The sequence below is a fragment of the Pygocentrus nattereri genome, chromosome 13 (assembly GCF_015220715.1).
Source record: "Pygocentrus nattereri isolate fPygNat1 chromosome 13, fPygNat1.pri, whole genome shotgun sequence".
Classification (NCBI taxonomy): Eukaryota; Metazoa; Chordata; class Actinopteri; order Characiformes; family Serrasalmidae; genus Pygocentrus; species Pygocentrus nattereri.
Genome location: NC_051223.1, coordinates 8,826,050 through 8,853,908, shown reverse-complemented (window position 1 = coordinate 8,853,908; position 27,859 = coordinate 8,826,050). Strand labels below are relative to the sequence as shown.

The 27,859-nt window shown below is 40.3% G+C and overlaps 1 protein-coding gene across 1 annotated transcript; it reads left to right on the top strand.

Annotated features, from left to right (window-relative positions):
* Nucleotides 1-10,719: 10,719 nt before the first annotated feature.
* On the top strand, nt 10,720-27,102 carry atp2a1l (ATPase sarcoplasmic/endoplasmic reticulum Ca2+ transporting 1, like). Its single transcript, XM_017682371.2, has 24 exons — nt 10,720-11,022; nt 11,994-12,011; nt 12,255-12,337; nt 14,442-14,546; nt 14,927-15,065; nt 15,906-15,986; nt 16,191-16,276; nt 16,375-16,672; nt 18,457-18,623; nt 19,000-19,088; nt 19,362-19,464; nt 20,091-20,222; nt 20,319-20,435; nt 20,528-20,746; nt 20,882-20,993; nt 21,278-21,501; nt 21,778-21,998; nt 22,094-22,296; nt 22,544-22,629; nt 22,737-22,870; nt 23,263-23,380; nt 24,116-24,233; nt 24,554-24,598; nt 26,764-27,102. The coding sequence occupies exons 1-23, from the start codon at nt 10,905-10,907 to the stop codon at nt 24,556-24,558; spliced, it is 2,976 nt and encodes a 991-aa protein (XP_017537860.1). The 5' UTR covers nt 10,720-10,904; the 3' UTR covers nt 24,559-24,598; nt 26,764-27,102.
* The last annotated feature ends 757 nt before the right edge of the window (nt 27,103-27,859 follow it).

Sequence of the window (27,859 nt, the reverse complement as noted above, 5' to 3'; positions counted from 1 at the left end):
AGGTGGATTCCTGCTGTACAAAAGCTGAATCAAAGGTTTGTTTTGTATTCTTCACAGTTGTCTTCCAACAAGCCAGCAAACTAAAATGAATTGGAAAAAAAAGAGTGACGTGTCTCCATTCATGTCCAGCACAGAGCTGGCCTGGAATGTTTAAGACTGTGTGTAAAGATTTATGGTGTGAAAGATGGTGACCAAGTCTCAGGTGTCCTGAGCTTTTCAGATGCCCATTCATAACCATCTCGACAGTTAGGAGGCATATGGATGAGACCAGAGAAGCACCAGTCCTCTGTTATAGCTTGCACAGCTGTTGTTGTTCCATTGGGTGATACTGTGAGTTATTTAAAGTAAACATACTTTGAGAAATTTTTTGTTAGGTGCTACTCATCAGGTGGAGTTTAGCCATCCAAATGGGCCAAAATAAGGTCTCAAATTTTAGTAAAACACGTCATATATTTCACTGCCGTCAGAACAAAATCTCATATCTCCATTTTTGTTCTTTTTCACTTTTTGACATAATTTGAAAATATCTGTTGCTCTTTACATTGTGTCTAAATTTCATAATGAATGGACCAAAAGAAATGACCCAAAATAGCTTGGAAAAAATTCTGGTTCCATTGACTTACATTAAAAGTAAAGTTGTTTTTTTCCTTCTTCTGTAAAGTTACCATTTTTGAGATACAAGTTTTTTTCCAACAACAGCAACAACTTGAAAAAGCTATTGTTTCTAAAGCTTTTTTCTCTATCTTTGTAATCTTTGACTGCAGTGCACAAGCTTACCAGGTGCAGTTTTGCTCACTCTACACATATACATCTTCTCATTTGCTCTGCCACTGAGCATGTAACATGGCCTTTGGTTAAAGGAATGCTATGAACAACCGGACCAACTGGGAATTGTGTGTGCGTGTGTGTGCGCGCATGTGTGCGCTCATTTTCAGTTGGAAGTAATGTATATACACTCACCGGCCACTTTCACTTGCTTGTTAACACAAATGGCTACAGCCATTTAGGCATGTAGAGGTGGCCAAGACAACTTGCTGAAGTGCAGATCGAGTATCAGATGGGGAAGAAAGGTGATTTAAGAGACTTTGAACGTGGCATGGTTGTTGGTGCCAAACGGGCTGGTCTGAGTATTTCAGAAACTGCTGATCTACTGGGATTTTCATGCACGACCATCTCAAGGGTTTACAGAGAATGGTCCGAAAAAGAGAAAATATCCAGTGAGCGGCAGTTGTGTGGACGGAAATGCCTTGTTGATGTGAGAGGTCAGAGGAGAATGGGCAGACTGGTTCGAGATGATGGAAAGGCAACCATAACTCAAATAACCAACCAAAATCTCTGAGGAACGTTTCCAACACCTTGTTGAAAGTATGCCACAAAGAATTAAGGCACTTCTGACGGGAAAAGGGGGTCCAACTTATTACATTACATATGTACCTAATAAAGTGGCCAGTGAGTGTATGAGGAAAAAGTACAGAAAAACTATATTAAGAAAAGCCATTTTGTTGCAGATAAATGTATTAAAGGATTCTAATATAGTCCTGTTCAACCTCAGGTTTCAAATAATTACTAGAAAGCTAGTCAGGAAAAACATTTTAGATGAACAGATCTGTATGGTATTCAGAAAACACATTTGAGAAGAAATTAGACAGAAGCAACTAAATATACATTTATCATTTTTTAGTATGTACACTCTTTATTGCAACTTCTTTTCAGGAGACTCACTTTCAGTTTCTCAGAGTCTGCAGACCCCCCTCCAAAGTTCAGTCTTAGAAGTTGGTCGATCGTCTGAAATAATCCAAACACATTCAGTCATGCTGAGATCTCGACTCTGGGTTGGTCAGTCCATTGTTTTGAGAACACTTGCAGCTTCCTTGTTTGATTTGCTGCGGTTCTTCTTTTTTGTCCATTTCCTTTTCTCAGTGCGTTTACATGCACTTAATAATTTGATCGCTGCAGAAAATCAGATTTTGTTGGTAATGTGTTCAGCACATATACATGCTCTTGAGTAATCAGATAATGGAGAAACTCTGGGTCTACATCAATTAGACAGCAATAAGGTTTCTGCTCTGCGACCTGCCGATAAACTCACAGGAGAAGACGTGACGTAAACATCACATAAAACCTAAACATCTTGCCATGGCAATTTTTTAAAACATAACGAATGACCTTAACAGAAAATATGAACACACATCATCTAGAACATGAAAAATGATCAAATGTTTTAGCTTCATCAAGCATGTAGTCGGTTTCAGTATTGCTCCAAAAGTGCTTTGTCGCTGTGTTAAACACTGCTTGCTCTTACTGCACATGCTCAGACAGAGAAAACCGAAAGAATACAGAACTATTTGTCTCTGTGTTTGCACACTGTGAAATTAGATCTCTGCATTTAACCCATCCGTGCAGTGAAACTCCCCCATACATGCGCACTAGTGAACACACACACTAGGGGGCAGTGAGCACACTTGCCCAGAGCAATGGGCAGCCCTATCTACGGCACCCGGGGAGCAATTGGGGGTTAGGTGCCTTGTCCAAGGGCACTTCAGTAATGGACTATCAACCAAGGAGATCGAACTGGCAACCTGCCGGTCACAGGGCCCTAACCTCCAGCCCACGTCTGCAAGAGTTTACATGCACTGAAAAACCCCATTACTGAGCTAAAATCTAGCCTCTTTGTTTGATTTATTGATTAGACTCCTAGGCCTGAATCTGATCTAAAAGACAGGGTATGTTGCTTACATGACCACTTGAATAATCAGATAACTTCAGAAATGCGATTACGGTCAAATTGTTGATGTAAATGCACTCAGTAACAGCTGCACATCCTTTCAGACCCATAGCGCTGAGTAATCTTCTCACAGTGGAAGGATGGACAGAAACACCTGTGGATGTTTTCAGATCTGAAGCAGCTTGATTTTCTCCTCTCTCTCAAAGATGAATGCTGTAAGTGCTGTTTATCTGGTGGGGAAGTTTTGGGGTCTAGCAGGTGTTGCTGGTGGTTTTTGTGCATGCTTTAATCATTTTCTCAGCTCTAGCTTTGGAAACACTTTTTTCATGTATTTTTCTTCAACACCCCCCCCCTTATGCAGTCGGATTGTCTTAAACTTCTGAAAAATGAGGAGCTTGCGCTTAATTAATTAATTAATTAAGTAAATGAAATGAGGCCTCTGACTTTTGTACTGTATGATTCTGAAATGAGCGAGAGAGCTGTATAACATCCACAGTTAACATAATGAATAATTAATAAATAAATAAATATCCAGAATGACTTTGTGTTTCAAGTGAAGATAAATGTTTGAGGCCAACAACTTGAAAGAAATAGTAATAGTAATAATAATAATAATAATAATCAAAAAGTAAATAAGAAGCATCTCAATTTAAACATTCTCAAGTATGTAAAAGTAAACCATAGAAGTTTCAACCAATAAATGAGTTTTTATTTTCTTTTTCTTGATTTGCAATAAAAACTAAACTTGACTGCGTGAGAGAAAATGGGAGAAATTCTGTCTGTGAAATGAAAAGATGTGTTTTCTTATGTAAATGTAATTGAGTATGAATACAAGTATCTAGCTTTACTTGAGCAAAGTACAAATCTTCCAAAATAGTACCCAACTATAATTACTCAATTGAGTGTGTATATACGCCGTTAACACTGTCAGCACATTTTTCCTAGTTTGACCCTTTGAACCATCTGTTGTTCCGCCCTGAAGCGCAGCTGTTGATGTTCTGATGCTGTGATTCTTCAACTGTAGTTTTCCCATCAAATACAGCGTTTAAACAGTGAGAAGCTCCATTGATGACTTTCTTGATAAAAGCAAATTTATTTCCAGCTACTGCAAGGTAGTAAATTTGTTTGTGTCTAGGGGATGTTGAGTCTAATGTAGCCGAAACACAGCCTTTATGCCACAGTGTCAGTAATATAAGTAATATAAGCACCGGAGGACACCTTCAGCAGACTGTCTGCACCGTGCTCACAGGAGAAATCCGCGAGCAGCAAACTATCAAAAGCAACAGCAAAGTAGAACATTCCACTCCCATTCGAAACAAGACATAACGTAGCAGAATGAGATGAAACATGAAACATACAACCATCAGTAATCTTATTGCGCATGCGCAGACAGAAAACCGAAAGAAATCAGTGTAAGAGTTTATATGCACTAAAAAACCCCATTACTGAGCTAAAATCCAGCCTCGTTATTTGATTGATTGATTAGACTCCTAGACCTGAATCTGATCTAAAAAAAAAAAAACGGGGTATGTTACTTACATGACCACTTGAATAATCAGATAACTTCAGAAATCCGATTATGATTAGATTGGTAACGTAAATGCACTCAGTGACAGCTGTACATTCTTTCAGACCCACAGCGCTGAGAGGTCTTCTCACAGTGGAAGGATGGACAGAAACACCTGTGGATGTTTTCAGATCTGAAGCAGCTTGATTTTCTCTTCTCTTATCTAATCGGGGTAGTTTTGTGGTCTAGCAGACGAACCTGAAACATACAGCCACTGTTGTTCTCACTGGATGTTGATGATGAAAACTGAAAACTGTGTTCACAGTATCGGAAATCACATGATTGATGTTCAGGTTCATTCTGTGTTAAATATTAACATTATTGAAAGTAAAAGATTTATTCTCCAAAATGTTAACTTTACAGGAGAGGAAAAAAACATACTTTAGTTTTAATGTAAGTCAATGGAACCAGACATCTTTCCAAGCCATTTTGGGTGATTTTCTTTAGTCCATTCATCGTGGAATTTACACACAATGTGAAGGACAACAGTTTCTTTCAAATTATGTCAACAATTGAAAAATGTCAAAAATGGAGATAGCAGCGATAAAATGGAGATGTTCTATATATATTTTAGTCACTGTCCAAAATACATCTCCACTTTTTTATGAATTTTACTTTTCTTCATCATTCTTCAAATTTCCATGATAAATGGACCAACAGAAATGCTCCAAAATTTCTTGTAATAAATTTCTTTACATTAACTTACATTGAAAGTGAATAATGTTTTGCCCTGTCCTGTAAAGTTACTGAGAGATACTTGTTTTTCTTTGGCCAATGACAATAGGTACGTGTGTGTGTGTGTGTGTGTGTGTGTGTGTGTGTGTGTGTGTGTGTGTGTTTCTGTGTGTGTATATATATAGATAGATAGATAGATAGATAGATAGATAAATAGATAAATTATTTATATATCTCTTCATCATGTTGTGTGTCTTGGGTTATTTTTAGTGTTGCCATGAGCACAAGTGGCACAAAGTCAGCTGTCTGGGTTCTCCATAATCCTTACCCTACAACTACTACAGCCGGCATTAATTATATAACACTCCAGTTTACAGGCCAAGTACATACATGTGTGTGTAATCTAGTAACATTCACATAAACGCAAATGCAAATCATTCCTTGTCTTTTAAATTGAATATAAAGACATGCAAACCGTGATGTTTGTGTGGAATTACAGAATTAAATTCATGATCAAACTATATCAAGAAAGTATATTAACTATATTAATAAACCTCTGGATGTTACAGAGTCGTGTATAGATTTCTTATTAATTACATCAGATGTAGATTAAATAATCAATTAATTTATCAGTAAAGTTATTCAACAGAGTTATGTGTCATGTTGAGCAGTGTACTCATAGCTGTCTCATAGCAAGTCAGCAGAAGGGGGGGGCGGTGTGCCAGGTTGGATAAGTCCACATGTTCAAATGCCAAGCTTGTAAAATTATATGTGTGCTTGGAAGTAAGTAAATGACAAAGTAGAGAAGAAAAGGGGCATCAGAACAGGTGTATAGCGTGGTCTGGTCAGCTGTCACCTATATGAAAATTAAAATATAGTAAGATATGTAGTTGCAGTGTTTCTCAAAGAAGTGCTTTGTGTTCCTGTGCTTTGGTTAGTTGAAATATTTTGATTGTTGAAGCCTAGTGTTGAAGATCAGTGTGGCACTTATGTTGTGTACACATTGCCAAATAGGCAATGTACAGTGGGCAATTAAAGAGAACTTAGACTTTGGGGAACACACCCCCCCCCCCCCCCACCCCACCCCACCCCGAAAAATTCATGCTTTCTCTCTTACAGTTTCATCAATTCACAATTTCTTATGAATCTAATTCTTATTATAAATCTAAGATTTTCTTCAGAAAGGTTTGCTTTTGAGGATGGCCATGTGTCACAGATATATTGAGGTGCTGGGAATGATAACGAGAGTGATAGATAGGTTACAGTTAAGCCCTCCAAGCAGAGCAGCCAGTCACAGTGAGAGAATCAGGGATATTCTATCCCTATGGGATATTGAGTTAAATGTCACTCGGGTGCTCTGAGGGAACCACTGACAGGCCGACCCCTGTCGACCCAAAATCACACAGGGTATGTCATCTCGACAACAACTTTCGAGAGTGTGATGGCATGTGGAATGCACAGTTGCAGACAAGGCATCATTTTAATCCTTCGTGCTACTCGGCAACTGTAGAGAGCAAGACAGAAACCATGACTGAATATTTAATAAAAGACTTGCGACATCTCTTCAAAGCAAGTTCACTTGGGTGAAGTCCTGTGGCAGCATTCACTCAATTTATGTACAAAGTTTGCCATGTAACCTCACACATTACTATGCAGTTACAGATGGTGTTTATTCATTTTTCAAGACTTTCAAGATTTTTGTTCCTGTGCTCTTCTTTAAAATAGCATAAGTGTCTTAAAGCACTCATGTCCTCGATCACTACTTTTCACATGCAACACCAAAAGACATTTATGGACATGAGCTGAATTTTTAAAAATCTAATAGCACATGGAAAACATATGATGCATACATTTTATTTTGCAAGAAGTACCCATGAGTTTTTGGTTGATCGTTTTCATGCCCATGTACAACTAGAAAGTTTGGAAGGGTCATACAGCACCAGTCACATACAGTGGGGCAAAAAAGTATTTAGTCAGCCACTGATTGTGCAAGTTCTCCTACTTAGAAAGCTGAGAGAGGTCTGTAATTTTCATCATAGGTACACTTTAACTATGAGCGACAAAATGAGAAAAAAAATCCAGGAAATCACATTGTAGGATTTTTAAAGAATTTATTTGTAAAATATGGTGGAAAATAAGTATTTGGTCAATAACAAAAGTTCAACTCAATACTCTGTAACATAACCTTTGTTGGCAATGACAGAGGTCAAACGTTTCCTGCAAGTCTTCACCAGGTTTGCACACTGTAGCTCATACTTTGGCCCATTCCTCCTGCAGATCTCCTCTAGAGCAGTGATGTTTTGGGGCTGTCACTGGACAACACAGACTTTCAATTCCCTCCACAAATTTTCTATGGGGTTGAGGTCTGGAGACTGGCTAGGCCACTCCAGGACCTTGAAATACTTTTTACGGAGCCACTCCTTCGTTGCCCGAGCGGTGTGTTTGGGATCATTGTCATGCTGGAAGATCCAGTGCTCTCACTGATGGAAGGAGGTTTTGGCTTAAAATCTCACGATACATGGCCCCGGTCATTCTTCCTTTAACACAGATCAGTCGTCCTGTCCCCTTTGCAGAAAAACAGCCCCAAAGCCTGATGTTTCTACCTCCATGCTTCACAGTAGGTATGGTGTTCTTGGGATGCAACTCAGCCTTCTTCCTCCTCCAAAAACGACGAGTTGAGTTTTTACCAAAAAGTTCTATTTTGATTTCATCTGACCACATGATATTCTCCCAATCCTCTTCTGGATCATCCATATGCTCTCTGGCAAACTTCAGACGGGCCTGGACATGTACTGGCTTAAGCAGGGGGACACGCCTGGCACTGCAGGATTTGAGTCCCTCTAGGCGTAGTGTGTTACTGAGGGTAGCCTTTGTTACTTTGGTCCCAGCTCTCTGCAGGTCATTCATTAGGTCCCTCTGTGTAGTTCTGGGATTTTTGTTCACCGTTCTCATGATCATTTTGACCCCATGGGATGAGATCTTGCGTGGACCCCAGATCGAGGGAGATTATCAATGGTCTTGTATGTGTTCCATTTTCTTACAATTGCTCCCACAGTTGATTTATTCACACCACCCTGCTTGCCTATTGTAAATTCACTCTTCCCAGCCTGGTGCAGGTCTACAATTTTCTTCTTGGTGTCCTTCGACAGCTCTTTGGTCTTGGACATGGTTAAGTTTGGAGTCTGACTGTTTGAGGCTGTGGACAGGTGTCTTTTATACAGATAACGAGGTATAACAGGTGCCATTAATACAGGTGACGAGTGGAGGACAGAAGAGCTTCTTAAAGAAGAAGTTACAGGTCTGTGAGAGCCAGAAATCTTGCTTGTTTGTGGGTGACCAAATAATTATTTTCCACCATAATTTACAAATAAATTCTTTAAAAATTCTACAATGTGATTTCCTGGATTTTTTTCTCATATTGTCTCTCATAGTTGAAGTGTACCTATGTTGAAAATTACAGACCTCTCTCATCTTTCTAAGTAGGAGAACTTGCACAATCAGTGGCTGACTAAATGCTTTTTTACCCCACTGTAGACAGATTTTTTGTTGTGTCGCATGAACAAAATAATTACTAAAATATTTCATTCAAACAGCTTGAAAACTCATTTACTTCTAATTGGGGAATGACCATTTAAATTGTTATTTTAGTTATGTACTATGTGTATGTGTATATATATCATTGTTGTTGAAAGAAAACCTCGTATCTCCATTTTTAAGTTTTTGAAAATGTGTTTTGGCCTTTACATTGTGGGTAAATTTCATGATGGACAGACCGAAAGAAACAACCATAGATAGATAGATAGATAGATAGATAGATAGATAGATAGATAGATAGATAGATAGACCTCCAACACATTTTTCCCCAATAAATTGTTTTATATAATTTTGAGATTTACAAGATTATTCTTTTATTTATTTCAAGATTTGCTCAGTGGTGCATGCACACCTTGATGTATGTGTTCTGGTTATAGTTATTTTGCACCTGGTTAGATTTATACCGTTTCTTCACTAAGGCTAGCCAAGAACTACATTTGCTGTAACTTTTTAGTGCTGTAACTTGCTGTTTGGCGGAGAAAGAGATCCTTTCTTTTACAAAGATTCACAATAGTAGAGCCACATCATAATCACATGAACACTGAGCAATAATTCCAGAAGGAAGTTTAGTTATAACTCCACTTATTCAAACATGTACATCAGTTAAAAGTTAGAAACTTACATGGAATGAGTTTCAATTATCGTCACTGTTTTTCAGTAAAAATCTTGAAGGGATTTTAAATAATTTTTTCTTTTGTCTTGGTCCTGAAGTACTAGGACCTTTTCCTAGATCATTAAAGTCATAGTAAATAAGACAAGAAACTGATTCTACATCAGCAATCCTTCTTTGAAATGGTTTGTTTGTGTCAACCCAAGATTAAGAAGCACTGCCATAGAAGAACCGCTTTGATTCCATAAAGAACCATGCAATGGACGGGCCATAAAAGGCCTCTTTAAAGGTTAAAGTACTGCAACATGATGTAAAGACTCTTCCTACAACCATAGACTTGAGCCAAGAACCATTCAGGAGATATCATCTGTTTTTGGCAGCTTGGCAAATTCAGAATTGTTGTGCATAAACTGATCGTTCATTGGCTTGAATTCATAATGTACTGAAGACATTTCGCTTAGCTCTGTCCCTAAGTGCTGGCAAAGTCTTACGTGATAACAGGAAAGGAAGACATCATCATGCATACAAGTGTAATCTTGTACTGTGCGATCTTGAACAATCAGTGCTTCTTCTCCACATATGCTTACTTTAAAGTCAACTATGAAATAGAACAAATGTTCTATTACCACTCCACCGGGAGTTAGACAAGCGAATGCCTAAGTGTACGTGCAAATGCTGTCCACTCGGGTATCAATATCTGTATTAGCTGCTTTAGGTCCACCTTTTAGCCTTGGTGTATCACCTCTTACTCTTTCTGACCCCTCACCGTAAAAAAATAGAAATAAAACATGATCCTCCTCTTCCTTATGTAGGCTCCCGTATCAAGTGACAGTTCAGTCTGCTCTCTCTGTACTCTGACGCTTCTATGTCTTCTCTCCTTCTACTTTCTCTTATTTTGTTGTCTTCCCTCCGTAGCTTTTGTGGCTGTATCTCCTGCTTTGCATTTGCATTTATCATTGTTCAATCTCCTTTCTTAAAAAAACGAGCACAATTACGCAGGTACCCATACCTGCACTATTCATTGCTTCAATTTACTATATTTACTGAATATAATGCAATCTGTTAATGTGTTTATTATGCATTTTTGTCAATTTACAGTTTGCCCTTCTGTATGTCTCAGCACGACACCATGTACTAAATGAAGCTTCATGCACCTCACAATCCCGGCCTCCTTCACTTTCCCTCTTCCCCCTTTGCCCTCCTCAGCAGAGGCCAGTTGAGCCATCACTCATGCGCCCCCCCCCCTTTACCCTTCTTCTGTCTCACTCTCTCACCTTCTCCTCTCTCCTTATTCCACTGACCATGCATGTTCCAAAAACAGCTCTCCCTTTCATTTCGGCGCAACCCTCTGCGTGCCTTGCCCACCCCGCGACCCCCCAAACCCCTCACAGTTCCTGTCCAAGTCTGACTCCCCAAGCTTTGAGAACCCCCACAATCCACCATAACCACACCCCGCCAAATCATACACAACATATTGAAATTCAGGGGTGTGGCCGCGGCCCTTTTGGACCAATTGGACAGACGGTGGAGGTATAAAATGCTGCACAGGCGTGAGTTTGTTCGCTCTTTCTGTCAGTCCGGCACTCCTGCAAGGAGGGGGTCAAAGTAACGGGGACAGACTTCTTGGTACAGAGAGCAACAAGAGCAAAAGACAAAACACGAAACAAAAAGCACGGATAGACACCTTTGGCTAAAGCCTATCTCACTCCTGAAGATCCTTCAGCCCTAACAGGATGGAGGACGCCCACACCAAGACGCCCGAGGAAGTTGTGGCCTTCTTCGGGGTCCACGAGACCAGTGGTCTTACCCCTGATCAGGTCAAGAAGAACCTGGCCAAGTACGGCCACAATGGTGAGAGCAAAAGCATGTCGTGGGTGAACGGGACGAGGGTGGAGAAGAGGGGCAAAGAACGAGTGATTGCTAGCACAGGAAAATGGCTCTGGCTAGCATCTCAAGTTGACAGATTGGCAGTCTTGAGTTGCCCTAATGAAGAATTTTCGAAATTAGGCAGCATCGTCTTGCAATTGATCGGTGCTTTGAGTAAGATCAGCTGGTGGCACAGTGGTGCAGGAGTGGATTGATGTGATGATTAGATAAACCAGTGATAAACAGTCCCAAGTTCTTGAGTGAGACGTGAAGTGACATCAACAGGTTGTGCAGGAGAAGTTGAGAAGCAGTGCTTTAAAATAGCCCCAGGCAGAAGGAGAAGACAGGTGATGGCGCAAGGGCCTTGCTTGGTGATTTGAGAAGGCTGAGTGCTTGAGTGGTATTTCTGCTGGGTGGGAGGGGGATTTGATGCTCAGAGGAACATCAGTGTGTGCATTCAGAAATGCAGCAGGCATTGCAAAGCCATTATGTCCAAAACCAGGAGAAGGTGACAGACTTTCTTGGAGATCTTTAGTGAAGCATATTTTTTAACACTTCAGCTTGACATTGGTTGCTTGTGCTCACTTTTCGTGATGCTAAATGCTTCATTTGTAATAAAGCGTTCACACTTCACCCACTTTTGCAATGAGTATGTATCTTTCAAAATGTCTTAAACAGTAGAACCAAGAAAACACTCTTATTGCATAATTCTAGATTCTGTGCTAAGCTACATTGCCATCACTGCCCTTTAGACTTCTGAATTATCTTCCTTTGAGAAGTAAGCCCATAGATTTGAAGGTTTTTTGCAGCAGAATCAGGCAGTGAAGAATACTGACCATTCATCAGTTTCCATAAAATACTTGCAACATGACTGCATTACTTCTGCTAATAATCCATTCTTTCTTTCTTTCTTTCTTTTTCACATGTTCACCTCTTCTCTATGTTGTGCCAATCAGAGCTGCCAGCTGAGGAGGGTAGGTATACACATTTCATTGTGCCCCGGTTGTATATACATTGCTATATCTCTGTTCACTAGAATGTATGTCTATTCACGAAAACACATTCAATTTTAACGATTGTTAAATTATTTATTGGTTCATTTATCATCATATTCTTCTGCTTTGGCATTAACTATTCAAGAGTTTGAACCCAAATGACTGATGCACGTCTGTACATTTATTGAACTTAAGTCTAATAGTTCATCCAACCTCTTTCAGGAAAGTCTCTTTGGGAGTTGGTGATTGAGCAGTTTGAGGACCTGTTGGTCCGAATCCTGCTACTTGCTGCCTGCATCTCTTTTGTAAGTAAAAGATGGAAAAAGATGCCCTGTTTTGGATTCTTTACCCACAGCATACAACATTGAGAGCCTAGGACTGATTGAGCTGAATAATTACCAACAATGATGTCACCAATGGTTTATCTGTCCATCCACATCTTACAATTCAAAAGCAAACAAAAGCACATACTCCAAGTGCATCAAACTTGGGACAAGTTAACCCAGGAAAGCCCTAACCAGGTGCGTCAATGTTCTCCTTGGGCCAGGATTGGTCAGATGATAATTATAAAGACAACTACAGTGATGTTATTTTTAGGGCCTAGAAACTATCAAGGTTTCCAGTTCACTCATAATATTAAATTTGTTCAGGTACAAAGCACGAAAGAGTCTTTTTGAAGCCCCTTATATGTGCAGGACTCACACACTGGTCCAAACTTCTGTAATACGTTTCTATAATGTTCAGCTGGTTTTCATTAGAGTCAGTGTAGTTCCATGATGTTGCATGATGTCATTTGGTTATTTGACTGTCACAGTAATATAAAACATACATTTGCCTCAGGGTATTTAGCTTAACAGTTCTCTTTAGAAGGTAACCTTTGAACTTCATGCCATATAACTAGTTTGTGGTGACATGGTGTAGGTTACCATGCTTTTCTTGCCAACATACCATACATTGTTACCATCTATGGAGTTATACACTTGCCAATTTGGCATGCAGCATATGCAGTTATGGTTGTGTGCTTGCCAATATAGTGTGGCTGCTATAGGCTGTTATGCAATACAAGCAGCTACAGTGTCAGCTGACTGCCACGCAATGTGAGTCCAAGATGGCGGAGATGCTCTCCATGTGCTAATAGCACTTGAAATAGTTTCCTCAAGAGCTAATCAATGGCAGCCTGTCTGTATATTCTCTAGTCCATCAAAAATCTTGTTCCAATTTTAATATTCCCCTCTTATAATTTGTTTTTTAATTGAGGTGCTTCAGTTGGGACTGTGAGGGTTCAGGGTCTTAGGGCATTAGGACTCAACATGACGGGGTATCAATTGCTTCTGCCCTCCTCCCTATGCCTTGGGCAGCTGTCGCAATTGCCTTAGAAGGAGAATATTGAGGAGCAAGGAAGAGGGGTGAGGGGGGGAGGGGTTTATTTTAAGAAAGACTCAAGCTGGGGGAGAAACTTAATCTCTCAGCAAAGGTCAGGACTGAGGGAAGATGGTATAGAGTGCCCAAGAAAGAGGTAGAGATGGGTTCAGGGATTGAAGGAGGGAGGGACAAAGTTAGGTACAAGGATTGAGACATATGGTCTACTAGTTTTATGCAACAATGTTGTGAAATACAAGTTTTTGATGCGTGTATAACAAAAAGAGTGTGGTAACAAGTTCATGACCACTATCTTTCAATCTTTTACACATTTCTTTTGTGAACCTAGAGATCCTGGACATAAAATAAACCTCCTGAAAGAAATAGATCTTGGTGGTCCTCGAGGGCTAAGAGGCCAGGTAGGTTTGGTGATTTCCCTGCATTAACGCCTGATTGAACTCAACAGTTAAGTACCAGAGAAATCACCAAAGTATCCTGGATTCTGGCCCTCCAGGACTGGAAGTGAGGACAGCTATAGTGATTGTATGGTACCTTAAAGCCTCATCCAAAGTTTCTTCTTCTGAATAATCGGACCTAACGTTATTTTATTTTCCCTGACAAAGCAATTCCCAAGCTTGCCCCTGGGGTACCTTTGCTTTTGATGTTTTCACTTCTCTGATCCAATTACAAGCCCTTCCTTTAGTTTAAATGAGTGTGTAAAAACAGGGAATAAGGCTGAAACACCAGAGTTGAGGTTGACAGACAACTACAATTTCTCTTTATTCAGCCTTCAGGCAAATGGTTAAGGCACATTCCTTAGGCACCCATCAATCTGTTGCAGTAAAGTCATCTTTAGAAATATGTTCTTTTTTGAGACCTCATCAAACCCACTGAAGTCGCATTCATTGATACTTCACTGAACCCACTAAAGGCACCTTCATTTATAGATGTCAAAATGTATGTTGCGTTTTTTTTTACCCGTATTTTGAACAGTTCTGCAGAGGATGGTATCCACTCTCCCTTTCCCTAACCTTTACCTCTCTTCTGCAGGTGCTGGCTTGGTTTGAGGAAGGTGAGGAGACTGTCACAGCCTTCGTTGAGCCTTTCGTCATTCTGCTCATTCTCATTGCCAATGCTGTTGTTGGAGTGTGGCAGGTCAGCAGCACACCACAGATTTAGCAACAATCTGGGATCGGTTTCCTGGACAAGGGATTAAGCCTAGTCCTGGACTGTGTGTTCCTTTCAAAGCAGTGCTGTGTAGTCCAAGGCTGGGCTTAATCCCTGTCTAGGAAACTGACCCAAGGAGTTCACAATCAGAGTGACTCCAAAAATATGATACACTAAGCATGCCAATCGTTATTCACACTTGCATAAATTTAGGACACAGTGAGAAGTGTTTAGTGACAGATATCAAATATCAAACCAAATTACAGGTTTGGCTTGATATGGATCTGTGTTGCAGGGCTATGATCAAGTCCAGTTGGAATGCTGAATCTTAAATGATTTGTTATATATTATACTTTCACCTGCAATAGGAGCGTAATGCCGAGAGCGCCATTGAGGCTCTGAAGGAGTATGAGCCTGAGATGGGCAAAGTCTACCGATCTGACAGAAAGAGCGTGCAGAGGATCAAGGCCAGGGAGATCGTCCCTGGTGACATCGTGGAGGTGTCTGGTGAGATGCCTTTAGATTTCCATGTCTTAACACTCTGTGTATACATATATACACTCTGTCTCTCCATTCATGCTTGAGTCTCCCTTTTCCTATCTGGCCATGTTGCCTTCACCATTGCTCAATTTGAATTGACACATTGTTTGCTGCAGCATGATGCTAGCAGAGCATGTGTCACTGAACACTCAGGCTATTTAAGGTTGCAAGAGGGAGGGTGGGAGCAGGTGAGCCACGAAGGGGTGAGTGATGGCTATGAAAACATGCTGAGAGAAGGAAAAGAAAATCTTGGGTATACATACATCACTGACACCTGCTGTTTCCCTTCCTTGTTTCTCTGTCTTTAAATCTTCCTGAGGTGCCCAGATGATCTTTGCATTTGTAATTGTTCTTTCCTTTGCAAAATTTGTGCGCTTTTTAGCTAGCAAGTTTCAGTCGTTAATGGGTCATTGACAGCACTAACAGAAAGTGAGCTCAGTGCTAAATGCTAAGAGCCATGATTTTCATGCTACATGGTCACGATTACGCTTACACCAAAAGGCCACTATTAGGATGGTGATGTCTACGTCAGTGTGCAGTTAACAGTCACGCTTGTAGAGCTTTGAGCACTAGTTATTGTACAATTTAGCTCCTAAAAATGGATATTATATCAGCCAGTATTATTATTAGTATTTCCTAAAAATCAGTGTCTGGATCATTTCCAAATTTCCATATCAATCTAAACTTGTGGCAAATACAAGCTATTGTTTCTAAAAAGACTTCATTTGTCAACTTTTGTCACCCCTCTTTACATATCATAGAAAATGTATAATTTAAATGTCTTTCTGTGTGGTTCTTTACCCCTAGTTGGTGACAAAGTCCCCGCTGACATCAGGATTACTGCTATCCGTTCCACCACCCTGCGTGTCGACCAGTCTATCCTTACCGGTAGGTATCTCCTGAAACTTTTCATCAACAATTATATATCTTTCGTACGTTAAGCATCAAAATGTAGCTGAAAATTAGCACTTGAATTAGGAACTTCTGCTTATTTTGATCTTGAAAATGTTGAATTGATGATTATAGTACACTTGGGTTGATTGAATATTCCTGAATATTCCTAAGTATTCCTAAAAACTTTGTCTCTTCCAGGTGAGTCTGTTAGTGTGATCAAGCACACAGAGCCTGTCCCCGACCCCAGAGCCGTCAACCAGGACAAGAAGAACATGCTTTTCTCTGTAAGTTTTTAATCATCTATTTATCTATCCATTCATCCTGTTAGCCTTTTCACTTCTCTTCGTCACACCATTTCAACCTTTTCTCTTCTTCTATCCAGGGCACCAACATTGCTGCCGGAAAGGCTATTGGTGTTTGCATTGCCACTGGCGTCTCCACTGAGATCGGCAAGATTCGTGACCAGATGGTTGCCACCGAGCAGGAGAAGACTCCCCTGCAGCAGAAGCTGGATGAGTTTGGCGAGCAGCTCTCCAAAGTCATCTCCCTTATCTGCGTTGCTGTGTGGATGATCAACATCGGCCACTTTAACGATCCCGTCCATGGTGGATCATGGATCCGTGGAGCTGTGTACTACTTCAAGATTGCCGTCGCCTTGGCTGTCGCTGCCATCCCTGAGGGTGAGAACATGCAAATCTTCTGCAGAACTACGTTTGAAGGCCTGTTCTAGGCATCGCTGAGCCGCTCTCAATAATGCTGCTGGTTGCATCATCAGTGAATGGAAGCAGCCTGAAGCAATGGATCAGTCGATCGGGCATCTGTGTGGTAACCCTACAAGCTCCTGGTACCCGGAAATTAGATTGGAATTTGGAAGTTGGTGAAATCTTGACAGTGATAGGGGGAGGAGGTTGGGGCAGTTATCATAGAAGTTACCATAGTTGCCATAGAAGACCCAAAAATATCTTACAAATAGATAGTTCTTTAGAGCAGTAGTTCTCAAACCAGCCCTAAAGATGGTCTACAACCCAAATCATGACATACAAGTAGAGGAACATTTGCACCTTCTGGGGACCATCTGACTTGAGAGCCAATGATTTAGAGGAGCACTGCTGCAAAAGAGATATGTTTATCTTAGGAACCTTTTTGAAGTTCAGAGAACCTCCACATTATGTAAAGGTTTTACAAGGAACCCTTGAAATGGTATAGAACCTTTACGTTACATAAGGTTTCTTTAAACATATGAAGATTCTTAATTTTCACAAATCCCACTAATCTCTGTTTCAAACATCATTCATGAAGGAGATCAAAAGTGGTTCTTCTCATTTGTGGGACCTTTTATTTGAAGATTGTACGTAGTGACTGTAGGATACAGACTTGGTTAGCTTATTAGAGATTAGCTAATCACTAATCCATGTTAGCATACACGTGCAAGGTTGAATGTGGTTATGTTATAACTGAGACATGGCTGAAACTCCACCTTCTTCAAATCTAACGCTCTATAAATTCACATCCTCACCTTCTCTTCCCATGTCGAAGGGTTCCCAATCCCCACCGCTTATCCGATCTCCTCCCTGTTTCTCAGTCCTGCTACAACTATGAGGGGTCTGGCCTTCTGGCTACAGGCAGAAGTTGCTCAGAACTCCATCCCAAGTTCTCAGAGTTCTCCCTCCTCCCTCAGTCAGTCTTCCTTCATACTACCACCGCCATGTTGAAGCCATGGTCTGAACTTACGAAAATCAAATTTTTAAGGTGTTCAGCAGAGCTGTGTTCACTAGTGGCAAGCTTCATGTTCTTTGGATTCTAAAGAATACTGTAAAGGGGCTCCTCATTGTAGGAAATACTAAAATTAATTAATATGAGGTTATATAAGACACAGTTATATATTGCTGCAAAATTATTGGACAAAGTCAGCATTTGTCCATTAGAAACACTGTGGATTTTTATTGTGAATGATTGAATTAGGCAAAAGCACTTTTTATAGGACCATGAAGTTCATATCTAAAACAAGAAGTTTCTTGTCAAATTTAGAATGGTAGTTATTGCAAGAGGAAGGCAAAAAAGGCATAGAAGTTAGATGGTCACCAACTTTGGTCCTGGAGGTCCACCTTCCTGTGGAATGGAGTTCTAGCCACAATATGCCACATCTACTCCGTATAATTAAACATCTTCAGAAGTCCTTGATTGGCTGGTCCAGACGCATTAGTTCAGGTATGGGAAGTGGGCAGCATGTTAGATGCATGCTGGGATTAAACAGCAGGAAAGTAGATCTCCAGGAGATCAGGATGGTTGGTGACCACTAGGTTAGTTCATCAGTCGAAAAATATCCATCCATCCATCCATTTTTCAAACCGCTTCTCCGTCAGGGTCGCGGGGGGTGCTGGAGCCTATCCCAGCAGTCTTTGGGCAAAAGGGAAAAAAAAAAGTCATATCTGTGCATAATTTATGTGAATCTTCCTTTCTTCAGGTCTGCCCGCTGTCATCACCACCTGTCTGGCTCTGGGTACCCGCCGTATGGCCAAAAAGAACGCCATTGTCCGCTCTCTGCCCTCTGTGGAGACTCTGGGCTGCACCTCCGTCATCTGCTCAGACAAGACTGGTACCCTCACCACCAACCAGATGTGTGTGACAAAAGTATGTCAGATGGCTGTCTCTTCCTTATCTGAACTCTTATATAAACAAATAAGCAGTATATTAATTATAGTTATATATTAGTTAACTCTGAAGGAAAGTACTTCCTCTGTTCTTACTCAGTCGTACAGACCTTGTTTCTGTGTAACAACCAGATGAATCCCTAGTAGCATAAATCACATTTATATATAAAGGTTTTCTTTATTTCTTATGGTTGTGGTAAGAAATTTTGTATACCTGCAGAGAATCAGAGGGATTGTACAAATGTATATATATTTGATACAAACAAAATTGACTTAAAAATTCCAACTGTGAGTTCATTCAATGATTAGTTAATGTACTTTTAGATCTGTGTGCTAAACTCTTGGTATTTCAACAGATGTTCATCATTGACAGAGTGGAGGGTGATCACGTTAACCTGGAATGCTTCGACGTCTCTGGCTCCAAATACACCCCTGAGGGCGAGGTGTAAGTTCTTCCTCACACACTTTTCACAGTTCACAGTACTTTATTAGTCCCAAAAAGGGCAATTCATTTGCGGCCTTCTCGTCCATACTCACGACTATACATATATACACATATGCACACACACACACACACACACACACACACACACACACACATATACTTTCCACACATATACTCTACTTATGCACACATACTTGTTTTCTCTCAAGAAACTTCACAAACTTAAAACGGTCTGGATGATAGAGTGAAATGTTGATTTTTTTGCTCTTTCAGTACCAAGGGCGGTGCTAAGGTTGACTGCAGTCAGTATGATGGTCTGGTTGAGCTGGCCACCATCTGTGCCCTGTGCAATGACTCTTCCCTTGACTACAACGAAGTAAGAGACATATTCATATGTTCAGGTTCATCCTTTCTGTCCATCAGCCACTATCTTTCACCCAATTATTGCTGATTACAGAACATTGAGCCACAGCACATTACTACTTACCACTACATAATAATCTGCCTTTACCCTTAGAAGAGCTATAGATGTTTGTTACACATTTCATTTACATTACACTATTACTAAAATGTAATTACATAGTTAATTATATAGGAAATTGAGTAATAGCTACTTTTATGTTTACATTGTCGATTTGTATTCTGCATCAAACGGTTCAAGTTTACAATTTCCACTTTTTCCATTTGATCTTAGAAAATGAAAATAGTTCAAATGTAAACAATAGAGAAGACTGTACATGCAACAGTAACTTTGCATTTTTTCTATTTTAGACTTCACAGTTTCAACAGATTTTTTCCTTTTTCTTTTAGAAATAATAACACAAAATTACATTATGCTATTTTTACTGCCAGAAGTCACAGCAACTTCTAAGAAATAGGGTACATTAGGTCAAAATTCAATTAATATATTAAGACAAAAAATTTCATTTCATGATGTTCTTTCAACTGTTTTTTTACTGTAGTGGTAGCTTAATTTCTATTCACTCTATGCTCACCCTGCAGTCTAAGAAGATCTATGAGAAGGTCGGTGAGGCAACTGAGACTGCCCTCTGCTGCCTTGTTGAGAAGATGAATGTGTTCAAGACCAGTGTTCGCAACCTGAGCAGTGTTGAGAGAGCCAATGCCTGCTGCAGTGTAAGCCTATTAGTTTAAACAGGCTGTCAAATCTACGTAATAATGCTCGTGATTACAGTGGTGGTGAAGACGGTTTTCCCTTCTCCTCACCTTTAGGTCATTAAGCAGCTGATGAAGAAGAACTTCACCCTGGAGTTCTCCCGTGACAGGAAGTCCATGTCTGTGTACTGCACCCCATCCAAAGGCGATAGCGGCAGCAAGATGTTTGTGAAGGTGAGCACTCCCTCTCTGTGCTAGCAGCCTAGTCTTTTTCTCTCATCTCTCGCTTGGCTTAACATTGTTTGTTTCTTCACTCTCACCAATAGGGTGCCCCCGAAGGTGTGATTGACAGGTGTGCCTATGTGCGTGTTGGTGCTACCCGTGTGCCCCTGACTGGCCCCGTCAAAGAGAAAATCATGGCCATCATTAAGGAGTGGGGTACCGGCCGTGACACTCTCCGTTGCCTGGCCCTGGCCACCCGTGACACTCCACTGAAGGTTGAGGAGATGAACCTGGATGACTCCACCAAATTCGCTGACTACGAGGTATGGGGACTAAAAATTGCTTGAAAGTTATCCCTGGGAACTTCATCTGAGGTTCACAAATCCAGAGAGTAACAAAGTTTTCCTGTTCATGAACATAGCTCATGGCTGTCTTTCTGTTTCTTTTATCCATCTCAGACTGACCTGACCTTTGTTGGCTGTGTGGGTATGCTGGATCCCCCTCGTAAAGAGGTCACAGGCTCCATTCAGCTCTGCAGGGATGCTGGCATCCGTGTCATCATGATCACTGGTGCATATTCCATTTCCTTCCTCTAACTCGTTGGCCCTCCATCTTTATATCTTCTTATTTTCATTTATGATATAATTAACAAATTTTTTCCTATGTTCCCATTTATTGCAATGGTCCTCAACCTTGGTCCTGGAGAGTTCCTGCCCTCTATTTAAAAAGCCCTTCCTAAGTCGAAGTGGGTGCATTAGGTCAGGGGCACTCCAGGATCTTGACTGAGGACCACTGATGTATTGTGTCATATATTGTACTCCAGTAACAAACAATCTCAAACCCATCACCCTTAGGTGACAACAAGGGTACCGCTGTTGCTATCTGCCGTCGTATTGGTATCTTTGGTGAGGATGAGGATGTGACTGGCAGGGCTTACACCGGCCGTGAGTTTGATGACTTGTCCCGTACCGAGCAGAGTGAAGCCGTGACCCGGGCTCGCTGCTACGCCCGTGTCGAGCCTTCCCACAAGTCCAAGATTGTTGAGTTCCTGCAGGGCTATGATGAGATCACTGCCATGGTGAGGAACTTTCACCTCACACATTACAGAAAAAATCTATTCCTTCTAGGACAACTGAATATTAATTAGGTGGACCATATTAATGATTACCATCCATAGTCTCAGTGTCTACCTATTCTGCATATTTTAGTGTTTCTTGAGTACCTGTTCGGACTTTGGTATTTCTGGAGTATGCCTGAAAATTGCAGAGCAGGGGAGTAACTCCAGGACCAGGGCTGGGGAACAGTGCACTAACACCCTTTGTCTCCTCAACACTCTTTCTTGTCCTCCATTCAGACCGGTGATGGTGTGAATGATGCCCCCGCTTTGAAGAAAGCGGAGATTGGCATTGCCATGGGCTCTGGCACTGCCGTTGCCAAGTCAGCCTCTGAGATGGTCCTGGCCGACGACAACTTCTCTTCCATTGTGGCCGCTGTTGAGGAAGGTAGAGCTATCTACAACAACATGAAGCAGTTCATCCGCTACCTCATCTCCTCCAATGTTGGAGAGGTCGTTTGGTGAGGACCAATGCGTTAATATTATGGAGACTCTTGTGTCTGTGCATGGATGCTTAGGCATGACGTTCTGTTTCCTCTTTTGACTCTTTCCTCAGTATCTTCCTGACTGCTGCTCTTGGTCTGCCTGAGGCTCTGATCCCAGTGCAGCTGCTGTGGGTGAACCTGGTTACTGATGGTCTTCCTGCCACCGCCCTGGGCTTCAACCCCCCTGATCTAGACATCATGGGCAAGCCACCCCGCTCTCCCAAGGAGCCCCTCATCTCTGGATGGCTCTTCTTCAGATACCTGGCCATTGGTGGTAAGCATTGTAATGGTCTTGACTTAGTGGCTCACCAGTCCAGTCCTGGGGACCCATTACTGGGTTCTTGAATAGTTCAACCAGCTAAGACAATGTTCAGAGTTTAGCATTGTTGTCAAATCTGACATAAAATCCTTTAGAATGGCCTCATTCCTTTCTCCCAGAACAATAACAACAATCTGAGGGCGTTTCCTGTTTTGTGACACACTGTGTAATTGGTTGTTTGTGTTCTTGCCCTTCTCGACAGGATATGTCGGTGCTGCCACTGTCGGTGCTGCTGCCTACTGGTTCCTGTATGATGATGAGGGCCCACACGTGACCTACTACCAGCTGGTGACTCTTTTTATCTGCTGAACATCTTTTCTTTGTTCAAAAGAGCCAATGCTGTGGTTGTTGTTCAACTAATTTCTTTCTTCTTTGTGCCTTGTCCTGCTGTGCAGTCTCACTTCATGCAGTGCCACGATGAGAATGAGGACTTCACCGGCGTTGAGTGTGAGGTGTTTGAGGCTGCTCCTCCCATGACCATGGCCCTGTCTGTGCTGGTGACCATCGAGATGTGCAACGCCCTTAACAGGTTAGAGATGATCCTCACAGCAAACTTAGATCCATGTTACTAAGCACATAACTCTGGTCCATGGTTTTCTTCTTTACCAGCCACTAGCTTTCACTGCTGTCTCCAGGTGCTAGCTCTCACTGCTGTCTCTGTACTAAAGTACTAGTGGTGCAACTGTGGGATATACTTTTTTGCAAATGTTCTACTAAATACTATCTCAAAAAAAGCTCAAAACATATGCATATTACCATGTAGTCTCAGAAATCAATGCACCTAAGAGCCTGCTGGCTAGATGACTGCCCTGAACAGTAGGAGCCCTGATGGTCAACATCAATGTCAATATCAAAGTGCATCAAATATAATTGAATATTAATTTTAGGCCCAAACAAAACCCATCGCCTGTCTTTTTCCAGCTTGTCTGAGAACCAGTCTCTGGTTCGCATGCCCCCATGGAGCAACGGCTGGCTGTTGGCCGCCATGACCCTCTCCATGTCCCTGCACTTCCTTATCATTTATGTGGACCCCTTGCCCGTAAGTCTTTCCCTCTCACAGTGCCCCCTACTGACCTTCTCTTCTCCACTGATTACTAACATTTCACTCTGTTGACACTTAATTTCACAGTACATTGACTCGCAGAAGTTTTGAGCTGTACATTACATAATCTTTTAAGGATAATTACACAGATAGTTAAAGTCAAGTGCAAAAGTTTTGGTACCCCTGGTGAATTTGCTTTTTGTTGATTTTGTAAGTGAAAATAATACTCATACTCTTAATAATAGACATAAAATAATACACACTCTCTAATGAGGTGTACTGTTTGTTTGCTGAATTTAACATATAGATAAAAAAAATCTAATAAAATGTGGCCTGTGGAAAAGCTACATTTTTTTTCCAATATGATAACCTTAGCAAATAGAAATTGTGCACTAAATTTTGTTTTTCACTTATTTTCACTTATTTTCAGAAAATCAACAAAACATGTCATTTGACCAGAAGTGTTCAGATTTTTGCATGTGACTGTATGTAAACAATTACATTACAAGTCAATGAATGACAAAACATGGCAAAAATGGAAACCTTTTATATATAAAAGGTTCAAATCATAATAAATCTTGCCTAGACTTTCAAAAGAATGTATCGTGTTTATTTATTTATTTTTTCTTTTGGATGAGACGAAATGTACATTTACTCCATGCAGTGGCGACGTCTAAGCTTGAAAATATTTAGCGCTACCTTACACTACAGCACTTCTCTCTCATCCTCCAGATGATCTTCAAGCTGACTCACTTGAATGTGGAACAGTGGATGGTGGTGCTCAAACTCTCTATCCCTGTCATCCTCCTGGATGAGGTGCTGAAGTTCGTCGCCCGCAACTACCTGGAGGGTAAGACCACCTGAGATGTTTTTTCTGGAAGTTGATATAGGTTTATTAATGGATTAAAAGCTACTATTCATTGAATACTTTCATATGTAACTAATATCTAATATTGTTCATATTCACTTTCATATCAGTACCAACCAGAGTTCATTCAATACATTTAGATGTAATCAACACTTAATTATCTAATACTTAACAGTTCACATGCAGTGTTTTAAATGTCTGTAAAACCCACTATGTATACCCCACCCTCACGCTGTCTCTCCATGTTTAACTCTCTGACACATTTCATCCCTTCTTCACTAACTTCTTCTATTCATTTCCAGCCTAAGAAAGTTCCCTCCTTCAGTTACCAAGTAACAAAAGCAAAGGTACCCGAAAAAATGTCCTTCCGCTTCCTCCGTGCTCTGTCTGTACATTTGTACATGTGTATGTGTGGGAGCGAATGTCATGGTCGGAATAGCTGAAACGAGTCCGCAGTGCAAAGCAGTGAGAGAACCTCTCGTTTGTCTGGTGTTTGCTGTAGTTCACCTCTGTGAGCAATGTGCCTACACAAATGTAGCCAATGCATGGCTGTAGAGGAGGTTTTATATGAATGCAGGTCACTTTCGCTGATGTCAAGGGGTGGAAAATGTGCAAACAATGTGCAAACAATTATAGTCAATATATCTAATATTTCTCATTATTAGATTGTAAGAATATTATAAGGTTATTCAACTTATTTCTAGATGTTTAGTAAAGATGTCTTATTAAATTGTCATACCATTTCAAGAAGTAATGCAGTTTATCTATCAATAAAAAATCATTTATCTTGATAAAATAGCATAAAACAAGTAAAATACATCTAGAAATAACTGTTGTATACCCTAACAACAACCTCAAAATGGGAAATATCAGCTGTATTGAGTTCTCTTCCCAAGATAACATTTGTGCAACAAAGTATGAACACTGTCAAAAAAAGACTTTCAGCTGAAATCACCCAACATACAAATGAGAACATTTATGAAATTTTATGATTTAAAAATAAATGTCTTCACATGTCTAAAGAAAACTGACAAAATATGAATGTAGGCAATTAAAATGATTGTTCACATTGAGCAAACCAGGGAAGAAGCAGTTTGTAATAAGTCTAATAAAGAGGAGGTGTGAACTAAGAAGGCGGCCCCTTCAGATGACCTAATACTAACATCTTATACATGAGGCCTGTATGACAAACTGTAATGAAACTATCTAAACACAAGAATAGAATATAAATGTTTTATTAGCAAATATGAGCAGGGTACAGTACAATCTGACTAATATATTGAGCTCACTGTCAGCTGCAAGTTGGCTAACTGGTATTAACTTAGCTAACTGCAGTGAAACATTGCTCATCACTCGGTGTCAGAGTAAAATGATTGTAACTCATGAAGTTTAGCGTAAATCTGCCTCTGAATAGTTTTGACATTGAGCTGTGAGTTTGCTCTTCCACAGTTTAATCTAAAACTTTTTCAGCTTCAGCAGATGAACAGGATAGCTTGAGTTAAGTGATATACACTTCTTAGTAACAACATTCCACCAAATCTTAGCCTTATAATTCTAAGTAATTTCGTGCAGACGTTCTCACAGCAGGTTTGTGAGTTTTCCTTTATTTGTTGGAGGAATTTGTGGAAGTACGTAGAGGCTTGTTATTGGCTGAGTCTCAGACATTATTTGGCAAGTGGAAAGTGGAAGTAGCTAAAAATATACTTGAGTGAAAGTCAAAAGCGATCAATGTTTAAACATACTCAGGTATATATAAGTAAAAAGGACATTTTAACAAATAAATTGAAGGTCTTCTTCATTTTGGTGATATGTAATGGAGTTATTTTTGGTACAAATTAGCAAAGTGGTGGTAAGTTTAATTTCACAATGACGTGAATTTGACTGGATGTTTTAATAAAATAAAATAAGACAGTACATACCAATGGTATGAGAGGAAATCAACTGATTGGCAAAAAAAATATTTGTAATGAGTACTTTGAAGGTCTAAATGAAAATGAGTAATTCAAACAATTTTAAAAGAGTGGAAATAATAATAAAGTACAAGTATTCAGTTCCAATCATACTGGAGAGAAGTACAAATCTTGCAAAAATAATGCATGAGTACATTTACAATTACTTGAATATTTTCCACCCCTGCTGAATTCGGGGTGTTTGTGACCGCGCTGGTGTTGCATGTTTCATGTTGTAGCTTGTTTATATCAGCTGGCATATTTTGTCATTTGGAAAATCCTTGCAATCATCTGAAGGAACAGATCATTGTCGATGTGTTCCGTTTACTTGTTGCGTTACAAAAGTTTGTCTTGGTGGTGAGTTGCATGCCGAAAAAATGCACTGCAAAGGGTTTCATTGATGGTTTCGTCCATGTCCAAATGCAGGTGAGTCCTAAGGGTTGCTATTAGATAAAGCTGTGCTCACAAAACTTGCTCGCCTCAAGTTGTGTAGTCTGCTTGCATTACAGATGAAACAGCTGGCATGAACCAAATGAAAACCCCTGTATGTTCTTCCCATCCAGGTAAAGAAATCTAGACACAATGGAGTGAAGAGGAGCAAGAGGAGGAGACAATGAGAAAAAGAAGAGGAGGAGGAGGCAAGGGATCACTTTGAGTCCGAGAGGAGCTCCATGGAGTCCATCGGAGTGGAGAGAGAGAGAGAGGACGTAACACACAGGAAAATCACGAAAAAATCTACAAAACTGACTGAAAGAATAAAAAAAAAAAATAAAAAAACTGTATGGAAAGATTAAATTAATATATAGGTAAATGGTTCCAAATTAGTGCTTGAATGATGAGTAATTTTATTCTTAAAGTTGATAATAAATGTATTAAAAGTTACATTTTTTGTTAAACTTGTACACTCTCCTCCCTCGTCTTTTCTTCCGTTTTTATTAAAGCTGATGTACATGCACATTAGTAATGTACATTAGCCTGAACATTAGCATTAGTACATTTTCCCAGGCTAAAAATTTGTCCCATCTTTTTTGGAATATGCAGGCATCAATCTCAGAGGGAGCAATGAAGTCGATAAGTTATTGATTTTCAGGACAGCTTACATTTAAATAACAGGTCACACTTTGCTTGCGGGTGAGGGTAGATATGCTCCAACAAGGTTGTAGGTTGTGAAACACAAAAGCACATTCAGTGCAAGGGTGTTTATTTGGTCTAAGGTGTAAAAATGTTGAAGAAAAAAAAGAAAATACAGGTTAATTTTCATAAATTCCTATTCACATGAGACAATCTGCTGTACGGTGGATTTCTTGTTTGTGTCACAGAACCAGCACTGTACCAGTGCATCACGAAACACCATTCCTATCCATTTCTTTTAAAGTTCTTTAAAGATGGAGAAACTTTGATTTAATTATTTTTATTTTTATCATTTATTAGAGCTTCTCGCTGTCGGCTTTTTGCTCCCTAAAACAAAACAAAATGTTAGTGTCAGTTTGCAGGTGTTAGTAGGAACGTAGTGCTGTGGGCAGTATGCTTTGGCTCTATTTCTGACATGTGCCGCGGCGGCATGCCAGCCGGTTTTATGTAGAAACAGTAAAAAATACATTTGACATACAATGCTAATAAACAAATCAACAAATGTAGCTTTAGCTATTTGGCAGGATG

Excerpts from the sequence above, each read along its gene's own strand:
- atp2a1l (XM_017682371.2), top strand. The coding sequence starts at position 10,905 with ATGGAGGACGCCCACACCAAGACGCCCGAGGAAGTTGTGGCCTTCTTC. Across the intron at positions 20,747-20,881 it reads CCAAATTCGCTGACTACGAG|ACTGACCTGACCTTTGTTGG; the intron begins GTATGGGGACTA and ends TATCCATCTCAG. Across the intron at positions 23,381-24,115 it reads TTTATGTGGACCCCTTGCCC|ATGATCTTCAAGCTGACTCA; the intron begins GTAAGTCTTTCC and ends CTCATCCTCCAG.